At 44.7% G+C, this 21,729-nt stretch overlaps 2 protein-coding genes across 17 annotated transcripts in view; one reads left to right on the top strand and one right to left on the bottom strand.

Annotated features, from left to right (window-relative positions):
• Positions 1-19,994, top strand: part of NDST2 (N-deacetylase and N-sulfotransferase 2) — a 193,975-nt gene extending 173,981 nt beyond the window's left edge. For all 15 annotated transcript variants that reach the window (XM_053305003.1, XM_053304994.1, XM_053305001.1 and 12 more), the window contains 8 exons: positions 5,021-5,203; positions 8,103-8,199; positions 11,533-11,656; positions 12,458-12,632; positions 12,788-12,958; positions 14,422-14,531; positions 18,242-18,344; positions 18,454-19,994. In XM_053305003.1, the coding sequence (XP_053160978.1) occupies positions 5,021-5,203; positions 8,103-8,199; positions 11,533-11,656; positions 12,458-12,632; positions 12,788-12,958; positions 14,422-14,531; positions 18,242-18,344; positions 18,454-18,579 (1,089 nt within the window). In that variant the 3' untranslated portion in view covers positions 18,580-19,994. The remainder of the gene's footprint in view (positions 1-5,020; positions 5,204-8,102; positions 8,200-11,532; positions 11,657-12,457; positions 12,633-12,787; positions 12,959-14,421; positions 14,532-18,241; positions 18,345-18,453) is intronic.
• A 439-nt stretch (positions 19,995-20,433) lies between these two features.
• The window catches only part of ZSWIM8 (zinc finger SWIM-type containing 8), an 83,165-nt gene continuing 81,869 nt past the window's right edge, over positions 20,434-21,729 (bottom strand). For both annotated transcript variants that reach the window (XM_053304990.1, XM_053304991.1), the window contains one exon: positions 20,434-21,405. In XM_053304990.1, the coding sequence (XP_053160965.1) occupies positions 21,202-21,405 (204 nt within the window). In that variant the 3' untranslated portion in view covers positions 20,434-21,201. The remainder of the gene's footprint in view (positions 21,406-21,729) is intronic.

Here is a 21,729-nt window from a genome sequence, read left to right as displayed (position 1 = left end):
CACGTTAAGATGGCCCCACTGGATGAGCAAACTGGAGACCAGGGCTAGTGAGAAAATGGTTTGGGTCTTTACTGGAATGGACATGAGCTTAACCTGTCTGATGCTGTTCATAAAATTACAAAATTCCCATGTGGGAGTCATGAGGGCCTATCAACTTGCAAGTTGGTCATTCTGTAATTAAATGGAATCCAGAAACTTATTATCCACCTTTCTTGGTCCTGTCCAGTTACATTGCCCAGGGCCAAGAAGCTCTGAGGCAGCCGGGGAACTTTGTATATATTATGTCTGCCTTTCCTGTCCCCACTGGGCTTCTCCACTGATGTGTTAATAACTATTACCTGGTGGCAATGAGATGACTCGCACTTGTGCCTAATCTCAATAATGACCGGTGGGACTCTGGTGTAGAAGTCTGGTCTGTTTAGCCAGGTAGGAGGCTTTATGTTTAATAGGAAAATCCTTTGTTCTCACTTTGCTCATCTCTGCCTAGGAGCACATGAGTTTGCAGAAACTGTGCTTGTGCATAAGCACCTCACAACACATAAGGCTGGATTGATCTTGGAATCCAGTATGGCTTAGAAATGGACTGGTGACATATTCTAATTGCTTAATTGCAGCTTAGGCAGCAACTTAATAATTTGTTTGATTTCACTTCCAATTTTTAACAAGTATTACAAGTATTATGCTTAATTAAGTCTTGGAGAATCCAGAACAAGGGGTCTCAGGCTTTAATAGCATTCATTCCTCAGCTTAGATTTGGTTTTGCACTTCCAGGCATGACTTGGTGGCCAGCATCTCCTGGGCATTTGAAGGTTTTTGATGTTAAAACTAGTTGTTGTGTAGATGTAAATGTTTTTATAAGCCATTGTTTTGTGACTCGTTCTGCTTCCCCAAGCAGCCATTTTGCAACTGGTTCCATGTTCCCAAACACCATTTCACAATGGTAGCTCTCCCAAGGCTCTGGCCAAAAAGAAAAAGAAAGAGCTCCCAGAAGTCTAAAGTCTGTCCACCCCTGGTGCATGATTCTGTTTGTGAACTAAATTCCAGTCATTTATAAGTTGTAGAGGAGACATCTGAAACCGTGAAGGCTGAAAAATGAGTCAAGCTTCTGAATTCTGGGCTGGCTCCAAGATCGAACAAAAGTTGGTTAAGGCCTGTATTAGAGCTTAACATCACCTTATTTGTCTACTACTATTATGAATATTTATAATATTCTCAAAGCAGTTTTGTGATGAAACGGGTTACTCTAGGCTTTCCTAGGATCTACCCTCAGTAGAGAGATTGTTCTGATCCCAATCTAGGAGCACGCCGCTCCCTCAAGGTAGGCTGCCAGCAGTTGAAGATTGATCTAAAGCCACTGACCTGACTTAGTCATGGTTCCAACAACCTAGAACTGTCTGGCTTGGGACTTAAAGGCACTGTACAGCCATAGTCCACACAACCCAGCTCCAGACAACAATATATTATTTTTGGGGGGGGGGGATCAACAGTAGCGAATGACCTTATGATGCACATGGGGATGAGTTTTGCAAGTAACCCTCCAGAACCTGTTAAATCAGACTGAAGCCACTTCTAAGTATATGAACTTTATTAAGAAACAAAGGTTGCACACAGAATAAGGAATTGGGGGGAAATAGGCTGAAACTGGATGTAATGATCAGCCACCCCTCACCCTAAAGAGTTAATGGAGTGAACCCTTGTCTTGACTGACACACTGGTGAACTCCAGGGCAGCAAATCAGTACACCAGGTGGGTGGGACCTAGAGAGTGGTTGCAGGGAATTCTGGGAACAAGAAGGAGAGTTCTTTGTTGGAGAAGCACCTGCAGAAAGGCTTAGTGAGGGGCAGTGGAGTTTTGCTCCCTCATGGTCGAAGCCAGCAAGGAGATTTCTCTCACCAAATGACTCTGAAGATCCTTGAGAGACCGAGGGGGCGGTGGGGTGGGGGGAGGAAGTGTGATACTCAGCTAGAGTTGGTGAGTTCAAGGGAAGGAGCCAGGGCTTATGGCTTTGAGGAGTTTAGTCTAGGGAAAGGTTCTAGTCAGACTTTGCGTAAGAACTTATATTCCTTTGTGTGTGTTGCATATTCGTGATACTGTTCTATTATAGTAACCTACAATGTAATGGAAATAAGAAACACTAGCCTATGCCCATCCAACCTAGGGCATTGCAAAAGACTCTATAAATATTTAAACATGCCTTAAGACAACCTATTTTTGTAACCCTCTGAAGTATTCTTAGCTGTATTTAAAGCTGAGAAAGCCTCAGACGGAAGCAGTCTGTGGTACTTGAATAAAACTGACTTTTTTTAGTCTTTCCTGTTTACAAGCCTCTCCAAGCTGGTTTTTAACTCAGGAAAAATGGGGAGCCGAAGAGGGGAGTTCCCTGGTGCAAACACGTCTTCAGACGCTCAGCAGCTAACAGTTTTTCTCATCCCGTGTAAGCTTACATGTGGAAGATTTTTGTATTTGCCCAGAGGGACCTTGGATTACAGCACCTAGTCCAGTGGTCCGGATCTCTGCAAGAGAGATGCTTTGTGACAGCATTTTAGGGTGCTTGGTGACAGCCTTCTGAACCTACTGATAATTACAGAATAGTTTTAGGAAGAGCCTAGTCGTGTAGCTCAGCAGGGATGATTCCGCTTTCCCTCATGTGAGCTTGCTCTGAGACAAAGGCTTTAATCTGCTACACTGGAAGTAAAGAAAGGCACATAGGAATTCAAAAGAAAACACAAAAGCATTAACTAACTGACTAACACTGAGTTCTACCTTAGTCTGTCAGTGGGCAGCCACCTTAAGTGGCACAGCAGGGAAGTGCTTAACTAACAAGCAGAAGGTTGCCAGTTCGAATCCCCGCTGCTACTATATCGGGCAGCAGCAATATAGGAAGATGCTGAAATGCATCATCTCATACTGTGTGGGAGGAGGCGATGGTAAACGCCTCCTGTATTCTACCAAAGAAAACCAAAGGCCTCTGTGGGCACCAGGAGTCGAAATTGACTTGACGGCACACTTTACCTTATCAATAGGCAGGTCCTTGGCTGAGAGAGCGTTAATCTCTACAGCTTCTTCGCTGGAACACCAATTTGCAGAAGGAAAAGGGTGAACACTGGCCAGGCCTTTGTCCTCTAGCTTTAAAGCCATGAGGGAGGGGGTGAGCCATGCACAGATGGTCTCACACCTGTCTGTAGTTCAAAGAGTATTCTAATTCCCTCCGCTCCCGGTGGGGAGATGCAAAGGGTCTCTGTCTCCTGTGTCAGATAAGATTAGGGAATTGGTAGTCTAGTTTGTGGAGTGATGCTCTTGCTTCAATAGGATGGAGGTCAGAGTTTCGTCACAGGTTTAGATAGAAAAATAAATAATACATAAATAAGATGGCCCCCTGTCCCCAAAGGGCTCACAATCTAAAAAGAAACATAAGATAGACACCAGCAACCACTACTGGAGGGATGCTGTGCTGGGGTTGGATAGGGCCAGTTGTCTCCCCCTGCTAAATAGAAGAGAATCATTATTTTAAAAGGTGTCTTTTTGCTCAGTTAGCAGGGGTTAATTCCCTGACCATTCATTTTCCCTGAAAAGACCTTATGCAACATATGAAAAGTCAGAATTTTGGAGGGAAGCAAGAACCTGCCACCACCCCACCACCTGTACCATTAGTTAAATGTTTTAATCCACATGGATAGTGCATATGGTCTTGTAAGCTGTGACCAAGTATGGCAATGTATGCAATTATTCCAGTATGAGCAATCAAAATTTTAGCTACTATCAATAGTTTCTTCTTTACATCCTGGTCCTTTTTAGCCAGTACAGCATGAATTCTTCTGCTGGACAGGGGGCAGGGGTGTATCTAGGGTGGGGCAGGCAGGGCATGTGCCCTGGGCACCACTTGAAGGGGGGCGCCATTCTTAAAAATTTTTTAAAAAAATTAAAAATGGCTGCCAAAAACAAAATGGCCACCGTGCATGCTCAAATGGGCTCTGTGAGGCTCTAGGCCATGCCAGGCCTTGCAGAGGCCATTTGAGCATGTGCGGTGGCCATTTTGTTTTCAGCGGCCATTTTTTTAAAAAAAATTTTAAAACCGCCAACGCACATGCTCAAATGGTCCCTGTGAGGCCCTAGAGGCCAGTGGGGGGAGGGGAAACCTTTGCAGACCCCCCCCCACATGACCTTTAGGAACCCCCCCCAAGGGGCTACAGATTATATCTATCTATCTATCTATCTATCTATCTATCTATCTATAGATATATATAGATATATATAGATATATATGTCACTGTAGACATATTTAGTTTGGCACTAAGTACAGAGAATCAGGGCTTGTGAATACTGAGCTAAAGCCTATGAGCTAGGATTGTATTCATTTGCTCTTACTTTGCTTCTTGTGATAAGTGAGTTAAATGTGATGTCTTAATAATATGGCTATTAATGGTGAATTTGTCTTTGAATCAGTGTGAAATCCTTAGTATTAAGGCCCACTGGGAGATTCTTGCTCTCTTTCTCTCATTTTAACTGTCTTTCTGAAATACTAGAATATATTCCAAGCAGTGACACAGTTTACTCTGCATATCCTTTAATTATTTTCAGAGTATCTGGGAAAAGTCAAATTCTCCATTTATTTTTAAAACTGATGTAATAGTGATGCTACAATGCATAGTAGAGAATGAGACAGGCACTTCTGTTCAGTTTTCCAAGTACACCTCCACATCGTATTTGGGTATTTCATGAGCCCCAACATACTGAAATTCATAGTTTTCCAGCATTTTTAGGTCTGGCTACGTCCACTGCGAAATAGTTTTTGAAATATTAAAAGACTAACAAGCTTGACTTGTATTTTTGAGCTGATATTATGGTAAAGTTATTTGAAAGATGGGTGTCAGATGTTTGGACAGGGGGCGCAATTTCAGTGCTTGCCCTAGGCGCTATTGTCCCTAGATACGCCTCTGACAGGGGGGAAAGCAGATAAAAAGCAGCCAAGATGTGTTAGCTTAGTACTGACAAATATCCCCCTTTCCTTCCTTGTCTGTAGATCAGCATCTTCATGACTCACTTGTCCAACTATGGGAATGACCGGCTGGGGCTCTACACTTTTGAAAGCCTAGTCAAATTCGTGCAGTGCTGGACCAACCTTCGTCTTCAGACACTGCCTCCCATCCAGCTGGCCAAGAAGTATTTTGAAATATTTTCACAGGAGAAGAACCCTCTATGGCAGGTGAGAAGGCAAGTTGTGGGATTTCCCCTGTGGGTTTTCCCATGACAGCTTCTTATTGGCCAGCCTGCAGCTGGAGATGTTGCTCTGAGAATAATAAGAAGGAAGGGGCTTCTGAGCAAATTCCCTTTAATTGATTGGTACAGGAGCCTGCATTTCTCCTATCAGGCACCTTGGCATTAGTGGAAAACCTAAAGCCATGAATTAGTGTTCTGTGATCTAGAAACCTGCATCATGCAGGAAACTGGCTTTGTTGCATAGAATCTGATGCCCATTTCAAAACCGGGTCCTGCTCAGAATTTCAGGCTCAAATTTTAGAATTTTATTGAGTTCATAATTGTGGTGACAAATTTAAAAATAAATGGTTTGGAAACTTGTCTGGATGGCCCTTCCGATAGTCAGAATAGTCTTCTCTACTGAAAATTCCCATTCTTCCCCTCTCTCTGATATTTTGTGTCCATCAGCTTGATTTTTAGTGGCCATGTCACTCTAAGCAAAACTTATTGAGATTATCTAAACACATTGTGGGGAGAAGTTGAGATCTAGTGCTTTGGAGGTGTCTTGGATTTTGGCCATTTAGGACTTAAAGGTTAAGAACCAGCACCTTGAATTACACATAGACATTTGCTGGTAAAGAGTGGAGCTCATTCAATACTTGGTGTCCCCAATAGCTGGTCTTTGGCAGTTGCCAGGCTCCCCTATGTTGAACTAGCTTCAGCTTTTCATTTGCAAGTAGAGCACATGGTGATAATCTAGGTGTGAAGTTATTAATGACAATGGCAAGATCATCTTTCCAGTCTTTTAACTGGTGAATTAACCAAAACTGTAAAAGACAGTTCTGGCAATAGATGCTACATTGGCATCTGAATCCAGGACCATCCAGGAGTATTCCCCAGGCTTTAAGCCTTGCTGACTTAAGGGAAAGGAATCAGATAATCCCATTCTGAAAGAACAGATAACCCACCTACTTCTCAATTTGAGTGGACCACCCACTGTCATATTTATCTCATTTTGTCTGGATTGGGTTTAGGATTGCTCACCCGTACTGGGCCGAATATTAGGTTTCAATTCAAGGAATCCACTGCCATATCTGAGTTGGAGGAAAAGGAGAAGTGGAGCTAAGTGTCACTGGCATATTGATGACACCTCACCCCAAATACTGATCAATCACCCTCATCTTAACTATAAAAGAACACCAAATCCAGCATATGTCTTGCCATGTGTGCTAGTCCAGATATACATTGGGTGGTTGTGATGGTCACAAAGTTCTGAGCAACCCCTGAAAGAGGAGTGTTGGCATCTCCCTCTCACTCACTCCCTTTCTGGGGCTGAGGAAAGGTAAGCAGTGCATCCTCCATCCATCCATCCTTTCCATTACTCCTCCAGGGGGATGTGCAAGGCTGGCCTGCTGAAGGTGGGATGAGCCCTGCTGCCTGCCTGCCCGCCCACTTGGCTGGCTGGAGCCCCTAGTGCACCAAGACACTACCACCGCTGCCTGCTCCCCTCAGAGCTCCCCACCAAAGATGGGATGGATGCCTGAGTTCTCAATCCAGGTGGGGCAAATGCCCCCTCTGGTTGCCCATGACCAGAAACTGGGGTCCTCAACACCGCAATCAAGGCCACCTCAACAGGTTCAGACAGAGAATTCCCAAGATATGGGGTAGACGGGTATATTGACTCCAAATGTATGTTGTCAGGTGGTCTTATGGGCAGAACTGCTAGCTAGGGAGAGAAGAGTTGTGATTCCATCTCCCTGGCTATAGGCTGATGGTGTGCTAAGAACCCAGCTGGACCAAAGCCTGAGTGAGAAGAGTCTCTGCAGTGCAAGCCAGGTTGGACATTTGGAGGACACTCAGGAGCTGTATGACTGGGAGAAGACCTAGGAAGAGGGAGAACTCTCCGTTTCTAAAACAGGGCTTTTAAACTTCTCTTCTCTGTGCAAGAATATTGGAATTTACTGATTTCTGAAGGTGTGGAGGCAGGGAATGGGGAAATAAGCAACAAACCCTGGATGGAAATTCCCCCTGAACAGGCAAAGTATCGTGCCCTCATCCTCGTGGCTTTGCTTTCCAAGGATGATAAATATAATTGAAGTTGGCTGATGACTCAGTGAGGGTTGCCTTCCCTCCTAATGTCAGGCACAGCTTTCTTAATTGTGTCATCTGAGATTGTGTTACTAAACACATACCTTATCTGAAGTCATGCTTGACATGATGCCTCTTAGTTGCTACTCCTTGGGGCTTGTGGGACAGTTTTTTCTTTACGATGGACTGCCCACTAATTGTGCCCTTGTGAGTGGGTACAGCACAAATGCAGATTGCTGTGTACTGGAAAGCTGAACAGTCTCCATCCTTGACTTCTTGGAATTGCAGACCAGAGATTTCATCATGGAGAAGAGAATGCATCCAATTAAACCTTCATGTAAGAGTTAGCTACACCAGATCAATTTTATAACAGATGGTATTCTTCTCTGACTTTTGACAAAGGTCTGTTCTCAGCCCTTTAAATACAAGTCTAAGTAATTGTATTTACATATTGAATGTATGCACTGTGTTTTTCTTATATTGCATAATTTTGGGGGGAATTTTTCATTTGTTTCATTTATATATTTAAAATCCTCAATTTAAAAAAGGGGTGTGTGTTTGTGTTGTTTTTTAAAGAGAAAAGTCTGCAAGTAAGCAGAATGGCCTGGTGAGTCAAGGTTCCAGCAGGCTTCCCAGCAAATGCTGAGCATTATTGTGGTTTTCTGGAGCGACTGGAAGGATGCATTTGTTCATGTGCTGTAGACCCGAGCAGTGGTGGTTGGAAAAAGCACTAGTCTGGTTCTGGGCACTCTCTCCCAATGCCCATAATGTAATTAATTCCCTGTGTGATGTCAGGCTTGATTTATTACTTGATTTAGAATCCTTGCGATGACAAGAGGCATAAGGATATCTGGTCCAAAGAGAAAACGTGTGACCGGCTTCCTAAGTTCCTCATTGTTGGACCGCAGAAGACTGGTAACATCATTTCCCATTGTTTCATGCATGTTTGTTTGTTTGTTTATTCGATTTCTATACCGCCCTTCCAAAAATGGCTCAGGGCAGTTTACACAGATAAATAATAAATAAATAAGATGGCTCCCAGTCCCCAAAGGGCTCACAATCTAAAAAGAAACATAAGATAGACACCAGCAGCTGTCACTGGAGGTACTGTGCTGAGTGTGGATAGGGCCAGTTACTCTCTCCCTGCTATATAAAGAGAATCACCACATTGAAATGTGCCTCTTTGCCAAGTTAGCAGGTCTCTTCATCTTAAAGCTGGGTGTAGATCCACATTCAGGATGTTTGTTCTTAGTCTCTCTTTAGGGTGTTTGTTCTTAGTCTCTTAGTTAGCATGGCATCTGTTTTACCCATTTACTAATCAGTTCCAGATTTGCCAAGCTGAGCTGAGCTGTTCAACACCAACTATTAAACCTGAGAATAGATATGCACAGGAAAGGTATAGTGGTGCCCCTAAAGGCTTGATTATGTCAAACTTTGAAGGATGTACTTACTGGCCTATATAACTGAGCTTCTGTGTTGTAAAGCTTTCCACCATAATCATTTAAACAGTGTCTTGCCAATACAGAATGCATTCACCCAGCAAAGCTCATGTCCTGTTCAGTGTTCGCTCTAATTTTTTTCATCTGTATGCGGAATGAGCTTTATTCTGGGCGGCAGTATCAAGGCAGTGTGCGTACATGTGCATTCAGAGTGGGGCCTTCCTTACGCAGCCTGAGCAGGATCTGAAATTAACTGAGCAGACATCAAAAACCTTGTGAGCATGCACACATTTGCACACCTTAGGATGAACACTGGACACCAACATAGCAAGCTGTTGTGTGAGCTGTTTGTTCAGCTACGTATATCTATAAGTTCAGGATATCTTGAGGAAGAGTTGTCTTTGAACTTTAAGTTACAGAGGGCATGCATATTTTGCATTAAAAATGAACTGTATCCTGTTCTTTCCTCACCCAAAATGGGGATGCCCAGAGCAGCTAGCAATCAAAACAAAACAATATAAAATTTAATTATCAATATCAACTATGAAAGAAAAGGCAGCTAATTAAATAATTGTAGAACATAGGAGTAACACCAAGATTAAAAAGCCTGCCTAAGCACATAAGTCTTTGGGCATTGGCAGAATGCAAGAGGGAGTGACTCTCAACTCCTGTGGCAGGGAGTTCCACATAATGGGTGTCACCACAGTAAAAGATCCTCTCATGTTGGTGGTCCATCTCACCACCAGTCAGATATCTGAAGGCAGAGGCACAAGTGGGTGTCACTCATCAGATGATTTAGAAGACAAGCACATTCATGATTTCATATTCGGCAGAGTGTACACATACAAATTTCGTTAGAACCATTGGTGAGATCTGCATGCACAAAAGCAAAGTCAGGATAGATGTCCCTAAGAAATAAAAGATATTGAAGATGTGGAATTTGGTTGGAAAATGGGAGAGCACTAAAGGGCTGTTGAAAGAAGTAGCCCTTGCATGGTCTGTTATATCTTGGTCTACTATAAGTTTTCAAGTTTTCTTTATTGAACTTTATTCATTGCCATTCAATGTTATGGCTTTGATCTTATTGTCTGTGGACATGGAGAGTACCTGGTGGGGAGGCTTACTTGGGCTGCCCTCCAAAGAAGTCGCTCACTCACCGGCCACCCCCAAAACTGCTGAATCTTTGTAATAACTTGGAGGAAAAGCACCTTGGTGTATGCAATTCTACTTGGATGCCGCTGCCACCTTTCCAGCCGCCACCACATTCTGGTGGGCAAATGGGCTCTCCCCCTCTTCCTGCAGAAAGAGACTATTGGAAATGGCACCGGGTGCACATGTGCCCTGATGCCATTATGAATAAAATTCCACACCCGCACACGGTCTGCTTACTACAACGTGATCACTCCAAAGACTTGACATTTTGGATGGTATCACAGTTCCTTGTACATCTACCAATGAAGGGGGAAGAAAACTCTTAGATCACTCCACATCCCACAGAAATGCAATGAGGAGGGGATACAAGCTTATAACTGCTGCAAAAACAAAACAAATTCAGGGGGCTTTGAAACAGTCCCCCCCCCATCATCAGACGCTTTTGGGGTGGCAACTGGAGTGGGGGGAGAGCTGCAAACCTTTTCTCACCCTGAGCAGAAGAGAAGGAGCAGGGAGGTAATGCCCCTTGCTGCAGCGTCCTCCTCCCTAGGCCCTTGCGAGGGAGGGAGAAAGGAGGTGGGATGAGGCGGTGGCAGCACCCACTGGAGGCTCTGGCAGAGCAGGGGAGTAAGCCGGCGTGTGCGCTCCCACTCTCTTCCCACCCTTGCAAGGACGAAGCGAGGAGGATGCTGAAGCAGCGGGAGAGGGAGGGGCCAGTATGGGTCCCTCACCAGGTCCTTGCCATTCAGATGTGGGCCTGAAGCGGGGAGGACCAGGGCTCCACGCGAGAGCCTCTGAATGGCGGCAGGCTGGTGCAAGTGCAGCAGCCACCTGCCAACAGTGACCTTGCTCAGTTTGAAGGGGGGAGATGTGCACAGTGCTGAACAGGTTGGCCAGGCTGGTGGAGGGGGGAAATTTATGGGGGGGGTATATGGGAGGGCATGGGCCTGTTCTCTGCCCAGCTGTTTCCCCCGACCACAGCAGCCACCACCACCCCCTTGCCATTCTTGCTGCTGCCACATTCAGGCAAGGAAATTGGCTCTCCCTCTTTTACTGTGGCAAGAGTATACTGGAAAGGGCAACGGGTGCACATGTGCCCTGATGCCATTATCAAGGCACACAGGCGCCTGTTGTCATTTTCAGTAGGGGCCAGAGCAGAAGGTCAGCTTTCTCACTTGCACGGGAAAGCTGATTTCCCCGCTCTGGCTGCGCTCCCCCCTCTTTGGTCTCATGGGCAGCTGCAGGGGTGGGGAGATCTGTGGGGAGTGGGGAACGGATGGCAGGGGAGCTGCCTTCCCTTTTGCCTCCGGCTGCCAGGGAACAGGAGTGAGGTGGAGGGAGTTGAGGAGGAGACTGTGCACCTCCTAAATACAGCTGTGCGGAGGGCAGAGGGAGTTGTATGCACGTGCGTGCATGCGCTCACCTTAGAAGGAATGCAGGTCCTGTTTATCCCAGTAAGGATGGCCAGAAAGCTGATGATGTGGTTATCCTGGGATTTTGCACTCCTCAGAAGGCCGAGCATAATGGATGGGAGACCACTGTAACTCAAAGCAAACAGTTCTGTGTGTCAAAAAATGCGCTTGTGCTTACACCAGTGCCTGATGGGCCCTTGAGAGGTTCCAGTGCCTGATGGGCCCTTTTCACTGTCTTGATGCAGGCACCACCGCTGTGCACTTCTTCTTGTCCATGCATCCAGCTGTTACCAGTAACTTCCCAAGTCCTTCCACTTATGAAGAGATCCAGTTCTTTAACGGCCCCAACTATCACAAAGGAATTGATTGGTAAGCTCCTCTGTCCCTTGATTTACACTATACTCTACCCCATGGGGAGCATTGAGCAGACTTCTGCTTCTCTTTGGTGGGACATTCTGACCCTCATTTGAAAACTTGGCATGCAAAATCAGCCCCGTTGCCACTATTCTCCTTGGCCCCTAGTGTTGTGCGTGTTTAGAGTACAGTCCTTTATTAAAGAGCTCTGAGGCAAGAAATGTTTAGTTCAAATGGTACAGCAACATTAGCGATGAGCAATCTTTGGATGGATTTAAACACCTCCCTTGGTTGGCAGCTCAGTCAAATCCTTCGATAGTAGCCACGAGCTGCAGCTTCCTGCATGTAGTATGGAAGGAAGTGCTGTCTGCTGATGGGCACCCTATGAGACAAACCATCGCTGTCTCATAAGGGTGTGCATCAGAAGGCAGCGCTTCCACCCCAGTTGAGTTCAGCACTGTGCAAGCTTGGAATCCATGGAATGCCATATGACCAGAGTGTCGTCTGCCAGTATGATGATTGTGTACTTTGGTGGTACGTGTGTCCTATTCAGATCAGATGCCAGTTCATGCTGCTGCACTGGATTGGAGTCCAGGCTGCCATTGCTAGGGCAAGAACACTGGTGGCGTGTGTTGGAATATGTCACTGGCCCATGTCCGCCCATCCCTCCATGACACTCTCACTGTCTTAATGTTCCCAATGGAAGGCCAAGATGCCCGGGGTGGTAGGCTTTCTGCCAGATTCTGGCTGAGTCCCTCACATCACCATTGTTCTACATGCCCCAGCACACTCCTCCTTGTTTTCTTTCCTTATCAGGTACATGGAGTTCTTTCCCATCCCCTCCAATGCCAGCACAGACTTTATGTTTGAGAAAAGTGCCAATTACTTTGATACTGAAGTAGTACCCAAGCGGAGTGCAGCTCTCCTTCCACGGGCCAAAATCATCACCATCCTGATCAATCCAGTGAACCGAGCCTACTCCTGGTATCAGGTAATCTCTTAAAAACAACTGTCCCCATGGCAAGTGAGGAGTGCAGGACTATGCTGACAATCCCTTGTGTTGTGTACGTGTGCTGTCCCATGAGGTGAGAAGAGCTCTGTGCCCCTAATGCCCTCCTCTCCATCTCTCCCCTTGTATGCTTGCAGCACCAGCGTGCTCACAATGACCCCGTGGCACTCAACTACACCTTCTACAAGATTATTTCAGCTGGGCCTCAAGCCCCTCAAGAGCTGCACAACCTGCAAAACCGGTGTCTGAACCCTGGATTGTATTCCACTCATTTAGAAAGGTGGTTGACATATTATCCTTCTGGGCAGGTACAGTAGACTTTTCCATTTCTGCAGGAATGAGGGGAACTGGATCTTTTCTTTTAGATGTGGGGAAACTTACCATTCTGCCTTGAGGGTTAGCAGCAGCTGATTTCCCCCCAAAATGGAAGTTCTGTCCCCTGCCTCTCTCCAGATTGCTTCCCAGAGAAACACTTTTGCTTGCCAAGACACAGGTGATTCCCCACTGGCAGATTTGAATCAAGAGTATGATGATGATGATGCTCGTAAACACTCCCCTTCATTTCAGTGGGACTTACACAAGATAACTTCCTCGTGGTTGGGTCTTCTGTTTAGAATAAATAGGAATTAAGTGATGGGGACATTATTATTATTTATTTTTATATTTTATATCCCGCTCTTCCTCCAAGGAGCCCAGAGCAGTGTACTACATACTTAGGTTTCTCCTCACAACAACCCTGTGAAGTAAGTTAGGCTGAGAGAGAAATGACTGGCCCAGAGTCACCCAGCTAGTATCATGGCTGAATGGGGATTTGAACTCGGGTCTCCCCGGTCCTAGTCCAGCACTCTAACCACTACACCATGCTGGGTCTTATCACTGTGAGGTCAAATTTCTTAACACTTAATAAACTTCTGTCGGCTCTCTTAGCACTTTATCTGCCACCACCTATCATCTGCCCAACTAGTGAACCTGGAGGTTGTCACTGTGCTGGTCTTACAAAAGGAGATTACAGGATGGTAAAAGTTATTGAGCCATTCAGTTGTTTAAAATGCGCAAACTTTCCAACCTTACCAGATGGTTCTTGGGCATTAGAATTCAGTGAAAGGAAATTAGAATAACTTCTTATGTGTTTGGGCCTTGTTGGTCAGCTTGGTGATAGTGAAAACTATGTATAGATAGTGGTGGTCCCAGTGAATCTGAGAAAGGAGCTTATCTGCTTTCAGATCAGAATGCCCAGGTTACGCATTGCATAAGGCTGCCAAATTGTGTGCTGCTGCTCATAGAATTTGGCAGGAGTTGGTATTGCATTTTGATTGTTTACTTAAGTTTTACTGCCTCTGTATCAGTCTAATTATTTTACTTGTGTTGTGGTCATATGTTGTAAAGTATTTTTCCATTGTGTTAATTTTTCCTGGTTAAGGACTGAAATAAAGATTGATTGATTGATAGCTGATAAAGAAGCTCAACTCACTTATATCTCCTCCTCCAAGAGCCTCCAGCCATGAAAATCTGGTCAGTGTAGTCCAAGCAAATGTAGCTGCAGTCCACAAACCATTTGCTGCATCTGCACCTCTCTGTACCTTATGTGTACGTTGCTTTCCCACCCAGGAAAAGTGTTCAAAGCATTGTACATGGTTGTGTAGAATCTGCTTTTTAGGCTTGAATCTCAGTTGCTGTATATCTGAGATTCAATATCGGCAAAGTTTCATTCTACCAGCCAGAAGTCTGTTACATTTGCTCTGAAACCTTTGCTGCTTCTCCTTCCATCCAGGTTCTCATTGTGGATGGACAGGAACTTCGACACAGTCCCACCTCCATCATGGAAAACATCCAAAGATTTTTGGGGGTCACACCACTCTTCAACTACACCCAAGCACTCAAGTAAGAATTGCCTGTCTGTGTACACATGTTAAGTGTTTCAAGGTCAATACTCCTTAATAGCTGCTTTCATTATTCAGAGTTCAGAGGTAGCAAATTGGTAATTCCTTTTTAAAATCTGGTTTACCAAGTAGGTCAGATGAATTTTATGTATCTTATCTTCTCTCCAGCAAGAATGTACATGTAGCCTTTTGGTTTTGCTAAGTTTTGTGCTGTTGCACATAAAGTTCATCAAGAAATTGTAAAGGCTTTCCCCATTCTAACAGATAGAGATAGTTAAGTAAGTAAATTAACTTGTTTATGCTACTTAGGTTTATCTTGTTTGACTTGATACATTAGATTGCTATTGTTTGAAACTGATGTACAGTAGATGATTGGATTGTTGTTGGTTTAACTGCAATGTATTCTGGTCAGTGACTATAATAAAGATTCTGATCTGAGTTCAGAGATGATCATTGGCTTTGTCTAGCCAATGGTCATATGTTGAAAAGTATCCTTGTTACACTAAATATTTTAAAGAAATACCTGTTTACTTGAATCTTCTGTTGATGGTTTGTCTTGTATTAATAGTAGGCTTGTGCAATTTGGAAAATCAGAAATGCCGATGCCCACCACCACCAGGAAGGATTAGAGTGCAGGGCAAGTGCCCCAGATAGTTCATTGGTGGTGGGGGCCCTTTAATGGGCCACCCAGCACTGGTGCAGGGGCATCTGGGCAGTGCAGTGAAGTTGGGGATTGGGGGGGCGGGGCGGGCAGGGAGTGCCAAATTTCTCCCTGGAAAGTCCATGTGGCTGCTGTGAGGATGTGCAGGCCTCTGAGGATTGTAGTCCCATGCAGAACTTCTCAAATGGAGAGGTTCAGTGCAGGACTACAATCTCCAGAGGCCCGTGTGTCCTTGCAGAATTGCACAGGCCTATTAATTAGTTTATTAATGAAGTTCATTGTGGCTTCTGGTCTACGGTCACCACTTTGATTTCCTTTTGCTGCTGCTGCTGCTGCTGCTGCTGCTGCTGCTGCTGCTGCTGCTTTAAGATCTGGATTTGTGTTGTGTGTTTACTGTTGTTGCATTTCTTTTTAATGTTTACTTTCTTGTGACTAAAATCTCTTTGTGGCAGAAAGGTGGCATAAAATATTTTAAACAAATGGCAGTTCTCAAATCAAAGTATCTAAAGCCTGTGAGCCCTTGGAAACATCCATGCTCTGGCCCATGGCTATCTGCCTGTATGGATTTGACTGGGTTTCAGTGGTGCAGCAGATCATCTCTAATCGTATGAAGGTCAGGAACACAGTTCAAGCTTAGTTCCTTGCATTAGTTCAGTCATAGTTGAATATTACATCTCATGTGAATCATATTGAATCATATGCAGTATTTTATAATACCTAACCCATTCAGCTTCTCACCATCCGAGTGAAGCAGGCCACGACATTTCCCATTTTACAGACAGAAAACTGGGGTTTCAAGGGTTTCAACCTTGCCATTGGTTAAAAAAGGTCTCTATGGCTAAGGTGACTTTGTAGTCCCGACACGCCACCTACTGGCCCACACTGACTCACATAGTTGCTGTTTGACTCTGAGCCAATCAATTCATTTCTTCTCTGACTTCATTCCAGACAGTCAAGAATGTGCCATTGCATCACTCAGGCTCGGACTGGCCCACAGGGCAATAGGGCATATTCCCGGTGCGCCCCAGCCGTGTGGCGCCCCTGCACCCCAATTCTCACCCTTAATTACGTATTCTGCTCAAAACCCAGCACCCTCCCCACATACTGCTTTGGATTGCCCAAACTCTGCCCACAACTGCAGTTGGACAAGAAGTAGCTGGACCAGTTATCACTTACTTGACTTACAGCAATATGTTATTTCTTGCCACTGCCCCCTCCTCATAGATTTCTTTTTTACTGAGAGATTTTAACTTTACTCTAAAACAAAGTTGCCTGGTGCAGATATAACACTAGCTCCCAACAAGCCATAGTTTGCATATTGGAAATCAACTATAGGAATGTGAGCTTCTTCCTCCTCCCTTGTCTGGAGTGATTTTGCCTTTCTCTTCTCCCTATGAATCATGGTTAATGCTGTATTAAATATGAGGTAATATATGCTTCTGTGTGAGAGGAAGTGGTCCCAGCTAGCTTGGGACCCTTCCAAAAATGGCTCAGGGCATGGTGGTGGTTTTGTTGTTGTTTGGGGGGGGGAGGTGGGAGAAAATTTTTGCAGTGGGGGGCAGTGAGATGGTGGTTCTGCTCTTACCTACAGAGCTGTTTCTAGGTGGTGGTGCTGTATTCCACAGCATTTATGCTATGGAGTTCCACAAAGTTCCATCTTGCTTCCCATGCTATTTTGGAAGAAGTCATCCCAGGATTTGGGATGACCTCACCAATTTTCTGATGATGTCCAGCTCTATTTCTGATTAACATTCAAGTCAGGTCAGGTAGTGATAGTGAAGAGCTGAACCACTTCCTGAACCAGATTAGATGAGGGCCAATAAGCTGAAGTTCAATCACAAGAAGATAAAGGTACTGTGAGTGGGTTCTCTTTTGGTGAAGATGGTGTCCATCCTGTTCTAAATGGGTTGCACTCTTCTTGAAAAATGGGGATGCTCCAGTATCCCTCATTGTCACTGGAGATCCAAGTGGTATCAATGGTACAGAGTGCCTTTCAGCAGTTTAGACTGGTGTGCCAGCTGAAACATCTCCTGGACAGGGATGGTCTCCATGTTCTGGTAACCTTCTATTTAGACTATTGCAATGCATTATTGATGGGGCTGCCCTCTAAAATTCTACGTAAGTTACTTCTAGTTCAGAATGCTGCAAGTAGGTCTCTAACTAGAGCTGCATACTGTGTGTGTACCTTGTCAGTATTGAAATATCCCCACTGGCTGCTGGTCTGTTTCCCAGCCCAATTCATGGTGCTGGTTCTTCCCTATAAAATCTCATATAGCTTGGGATCCAGGTGCCTAAAGAAATGCCTGCTCCTGTATCAGCCTATGTGTACATTGTGATGATCAACTGCTGCTCTTACTGTCAGAGGTGGGTGGCTATCAGGAAGATGGCTTTTTGGCTGCCATGCTATGCCTGTTGGAACTCTCGTTGGACACCTTTGCTGTTATCTTTTAGGCCAGGTTTAAATGCTTTTTGTGCTTTCTCACTGCCCTTCATCCATTTCTAATGGTTTACTCTCTGCTATTGTCTCTGTTGTGATTGTTTAATGGTTTTGCTTTTGTATTTTATTCTTGTAAATGGTCCTGGTATCACACAATGGACAATAGATAAATTTGTGAAATAAATAAATGGTTCTGCTTTACATGTGTACTAATATAAAAAAGGGAACCTGGCACCCAAGTGCAATGGGCACCCCCAAAGCTTGCTCCTAACATGCACACCTGTATTCAGCAAGGGAAATAATTTTGTGAATGTTGAAATGAAATTTATCAACGCATTGCAACAAGAAAAAGCATTAAGGGCCAGACAACCTGAGATGAGTGTGTTACTTTCTGGGCAAACTGAAGCTAGTAATTCCTTCCTTGAAAAATCATTTTCCTGGAAAGGCAACAAAATAATAGTCCAAACTTCTATGTACTGTCATACAAATAAAATTGTTGATTTTTAAATCAATGTGGGAAAGCAGTTGATTTGGAATGATCTAAAGGGTTAGCTCAAAGTTCATGTGGACCCATGTATAATCTATGTATTCTAAAGCAAGCATCATTTTCCAGGTTTGATGAAGCAAAAGGATTTTGGTGCCAGGTGCTGGAAGGAGGGAAGACCAAGTGCCTGGGGAAGAGTAAAGGAAGAAAATATCCAGACATGGATTCCTCAGTGAGTAACCAAGTTGGAGCATGGGATACATTCTTGGGGTTTTGCTTGGGAGGGGGAAAAGCTGGTGGCAGTGGCCCTTCATTAATGTGTTCTCTTCCAACTGCTGCAGTCCCGCATGTTCCTGGCAGATTTCTATCGGGAGCACAACATTGAACTATCCAAGCTGATGAACAAGCTTGGGCAGCCACTTCCCACATGGCTCCGAGAGGAACTGCAGAATTCTAGCTGGAGCTGAAGCTGGGGGCACTACCCCACCCCCAGTCCTGCCAGATGCATGGATGTGGAAACCACTGGAAAAACACCCACCCACCCACTGCCATCTCTTCTCAATCAAAAAGAACCAGAGGAAGGAGCAGGAAGCACGCTGGTCCAAGTGTGGACCCTGCACCTTCAAGTATTAATGGTTTGTTACAAACATTTTGGGAAGCACCCCAGATAAAATTGCACAAGGTATTGTGTAGTAGTCATACCCACTCAAAAAAAAAAAAAAATCTAAGATGACTGACATAGGAATGCATGTGGGCTGTAACTCCCCATGTAGGAAAGCCCTTCACAGACTCCACAAAGAACAAAAGCATGCAAATGTCTAGGCTACTGGGACACTCCTTATTAATGTCCAAAATGCTCAGGATGCTAACAAGTGAATGTCTTACTATTGTGACTGCTCCCTTGTGTAGTTCTTAGAATGATATTTCCAGCGTTGTAAGTGATGGACAGCAAATTGCATTTCCCAGATTGCAGCCACGGTTGTTCCAATAATACTATCCAAGTGCGGGGGGTGGGTGGGGGGTGGATTTTGTACCTCTGCCACGCACAAGCTGAGGGAAGTCGCCACATTCATGGGCTATGAAAAAAGCATTGTTCACTTGTAACTAGTCACAGCAGTCTTAATTTCCAGCTAGGCATGAGAGGATATTTCACATCTGTCTCTTGGCTGGACAGCTGTCTGTTCTTGTGCATTGGGGCTTTTAGAGGTTCCCTTTTCTGTTTTTTACAATGGCATGGAGAAGATGGGTGAGACAGAATATGGATCAGTCACTGATGGGTCAGTTCACCCATTTTGCCTGCTGTGCTGGTGGGTCTCAGCAGGAGCTGATAATCTAACCTCATCATTTCCTTATTGCAACCACTACACCATGTGAGTGAAACAGCAGCAGTCCTGCCCATCCTTCCAAACATGCCTTATGTAGAGTGGTCCAGCAACTGCTCAAGATAAGTGCCAGGCTCATTGGGGGATATGTAGCAGCTGGTTATGGCAGGAAAACTCCTTGGGACAATTGGTGTAACTTGGTGTCCCCCTTCTAACAAGGAGAGAAACTATTTCAGCCAAGCGTATACATTGAGCCTTAGTTATTGTGTATTTTTAATGGTGAATTTACCATTGTCTGTAAATATATAGTATGGACTATATAATATTCCATTCAATGTGTCCCCAAGCAGGGCAACTTTGCAGCCAAAAGTGAACGAACAAAACTAAAACCCTGTGGTTGAAGAAAGGAGCAAGTGCTGCGCTTCCTGCACTGGATTAATGTATAGTGTCATTCACATTGAATGATAAGGATAAATTCTTGGCTCTCGCAGTTGAGCACACTGTCTAAATAAAGGTTAGACACAGCATTGGGAGTCAATAAATGTACTACTTTCTCTGTGTGTGGAGTGTTGGGTTGTGCTCCCCCTTTCCCTACCCCAGGAGCAGCCAGCAGGCAGCTAAAGGAATAATGTTCCCTTTCTTGGTTTCAGCGTTCGTATTTATATGAAGAGCTGCAGGATTCTATGAAGGCCATGGATACTGAGCATTTTTCTTCCTTTAATAGGATCAGGGCCACTCAGTGAAACAGAGTCGATTTAGTACAAGTCAGTGCTTTGAGCAATGCATAACCTAAAGTCCATTTGCTTAGATGGCTTTATAAGGGGGAATAAACATCTCTATGCATTTGCCTAATAGCAGCTATTAGCAAAAGAGAACCTCAGCGCATCTCTGAACAGCAGTTACAAACAGCAAAGGAGGACCATTGCCAAGAAGGGTAGAAGTTCTTGCTCTTTCCCTGTTTTATCTCATTCTCAGTAGAACAGAAGCACAGAGTCAATCTAAGAAAATGAGTGTTTTAATCAGGAAACAAACAAGGAATAAGAAATTGATTACAGGAGAGCTAATATCCCAGCCAAAGTAACATGACTGTACAACTCAACCACCATGGTTAGAACATCCTATGAAGCCTGATGGCAAACTCTTTGGGGCCATAGTCCAAGCAGCGAAGAGGTTGAAGCAGTCCTGGGGCCAGACTTTACATGAGCTGCCTTTGCCCATCCCAACATGTAGGCAGTGTTGGCTGAGGGAGCTCTCTCAACTTCAGCCTGAGCTCCTCTCTTGGGAAGGTGCTGCAGGAAGGAATGGTGGTGGAGGAGCCCAGGACATGCAGAAGACAAACTGCCTCTCCGGGCCCCGTAATGAGTGGATTTGTTTAGAATTTTATAGAAAGTAGTATACATATTTATAAATGCCAAAATAAATATTTTAAAGAAAGGCTCCACCCTACCCCCTAACATGCATACACAAAGCCGATCATTCAAAAAAACCACCTCCAAACATGAAGGGTACTGAGAACACTGACCAAGCATCAGCCAGCTGCTCCTCTCATTCTCACACACACTCGTATACTCACAAAACAGATTTCTTGGCTCCACCTACCAGGGGGGAGAGAAGAAAGGAAGTGGAGCACAGCCACAGTTGCATGGAAGAGGAATGTAATGGTATAAATACATCAAATCAGTGGTTTCCAACAGCTGAAATTTAAAAAAAACAAACCATAAAGAGGGATGCTGTGAACAGAACTCTAGCTAGAAGAGGGCAGGGGCCTCATGGTGAAAAGGTGGTCATTTCCAGAGACACTCTTTGCCACAGATCCTTGGTCTGCTTGCTGCGCTTCAGATTTTGAAGGATGTCATTGAACTGCATCATACCCATAGGGGTCAGGCAGAAGGCGCTTCTGGCGCTGCGAATGGCATTCACAAAGTCATCGTAGTCTGCTGGAGTGAGGTGGATCAGCCGGTGGTGAATGTACTTTAGAGAAAGCAAGGGGGAAAACTGTTTGAATACAGTCTCCAAGGTAACGAAATGGTACATTTCTACCCAATATCTGCTCAGGGTCTTCCCCTTTGTTACTTTTATGGAAACATAAATAGATCCAGGGAAGCCTATTAGGGAACTCCCTCTATCAACAAACATCAAGACAGATAGCTGAGCTACATGCATCTATTTTAACATTTTGATCCCCACTCATCTTCCAAAGGAGTTCAAGGCAACATACAAAGTCCCTACTTTGATATTCAACCACCCTGTGCGGAAAAGTAGGGTGAGAGATTGATTGGTCCAAGATCACTCCAT

Source organism: Hemicordylus capensis, chromosome 3, assembly GCF_027244095.1.
Source record: "Hemicordylus capensis ecotype Gifberg chromosome 3, rHemCap1.1.pri, whole genome shotgun sequence".
Taxonomy (NCBI): Eukaryota; Metazoa; Chordata; class Lepidosauria; order Squamata; family Cordylidae; genus Hemicordylus; species Hemicordylus capensis.
The sequence above is the reverse complement of the archived record's forward strand: the minus strand, read 5'-3'. Positions and strand labels throughout refer to the sequence as shown.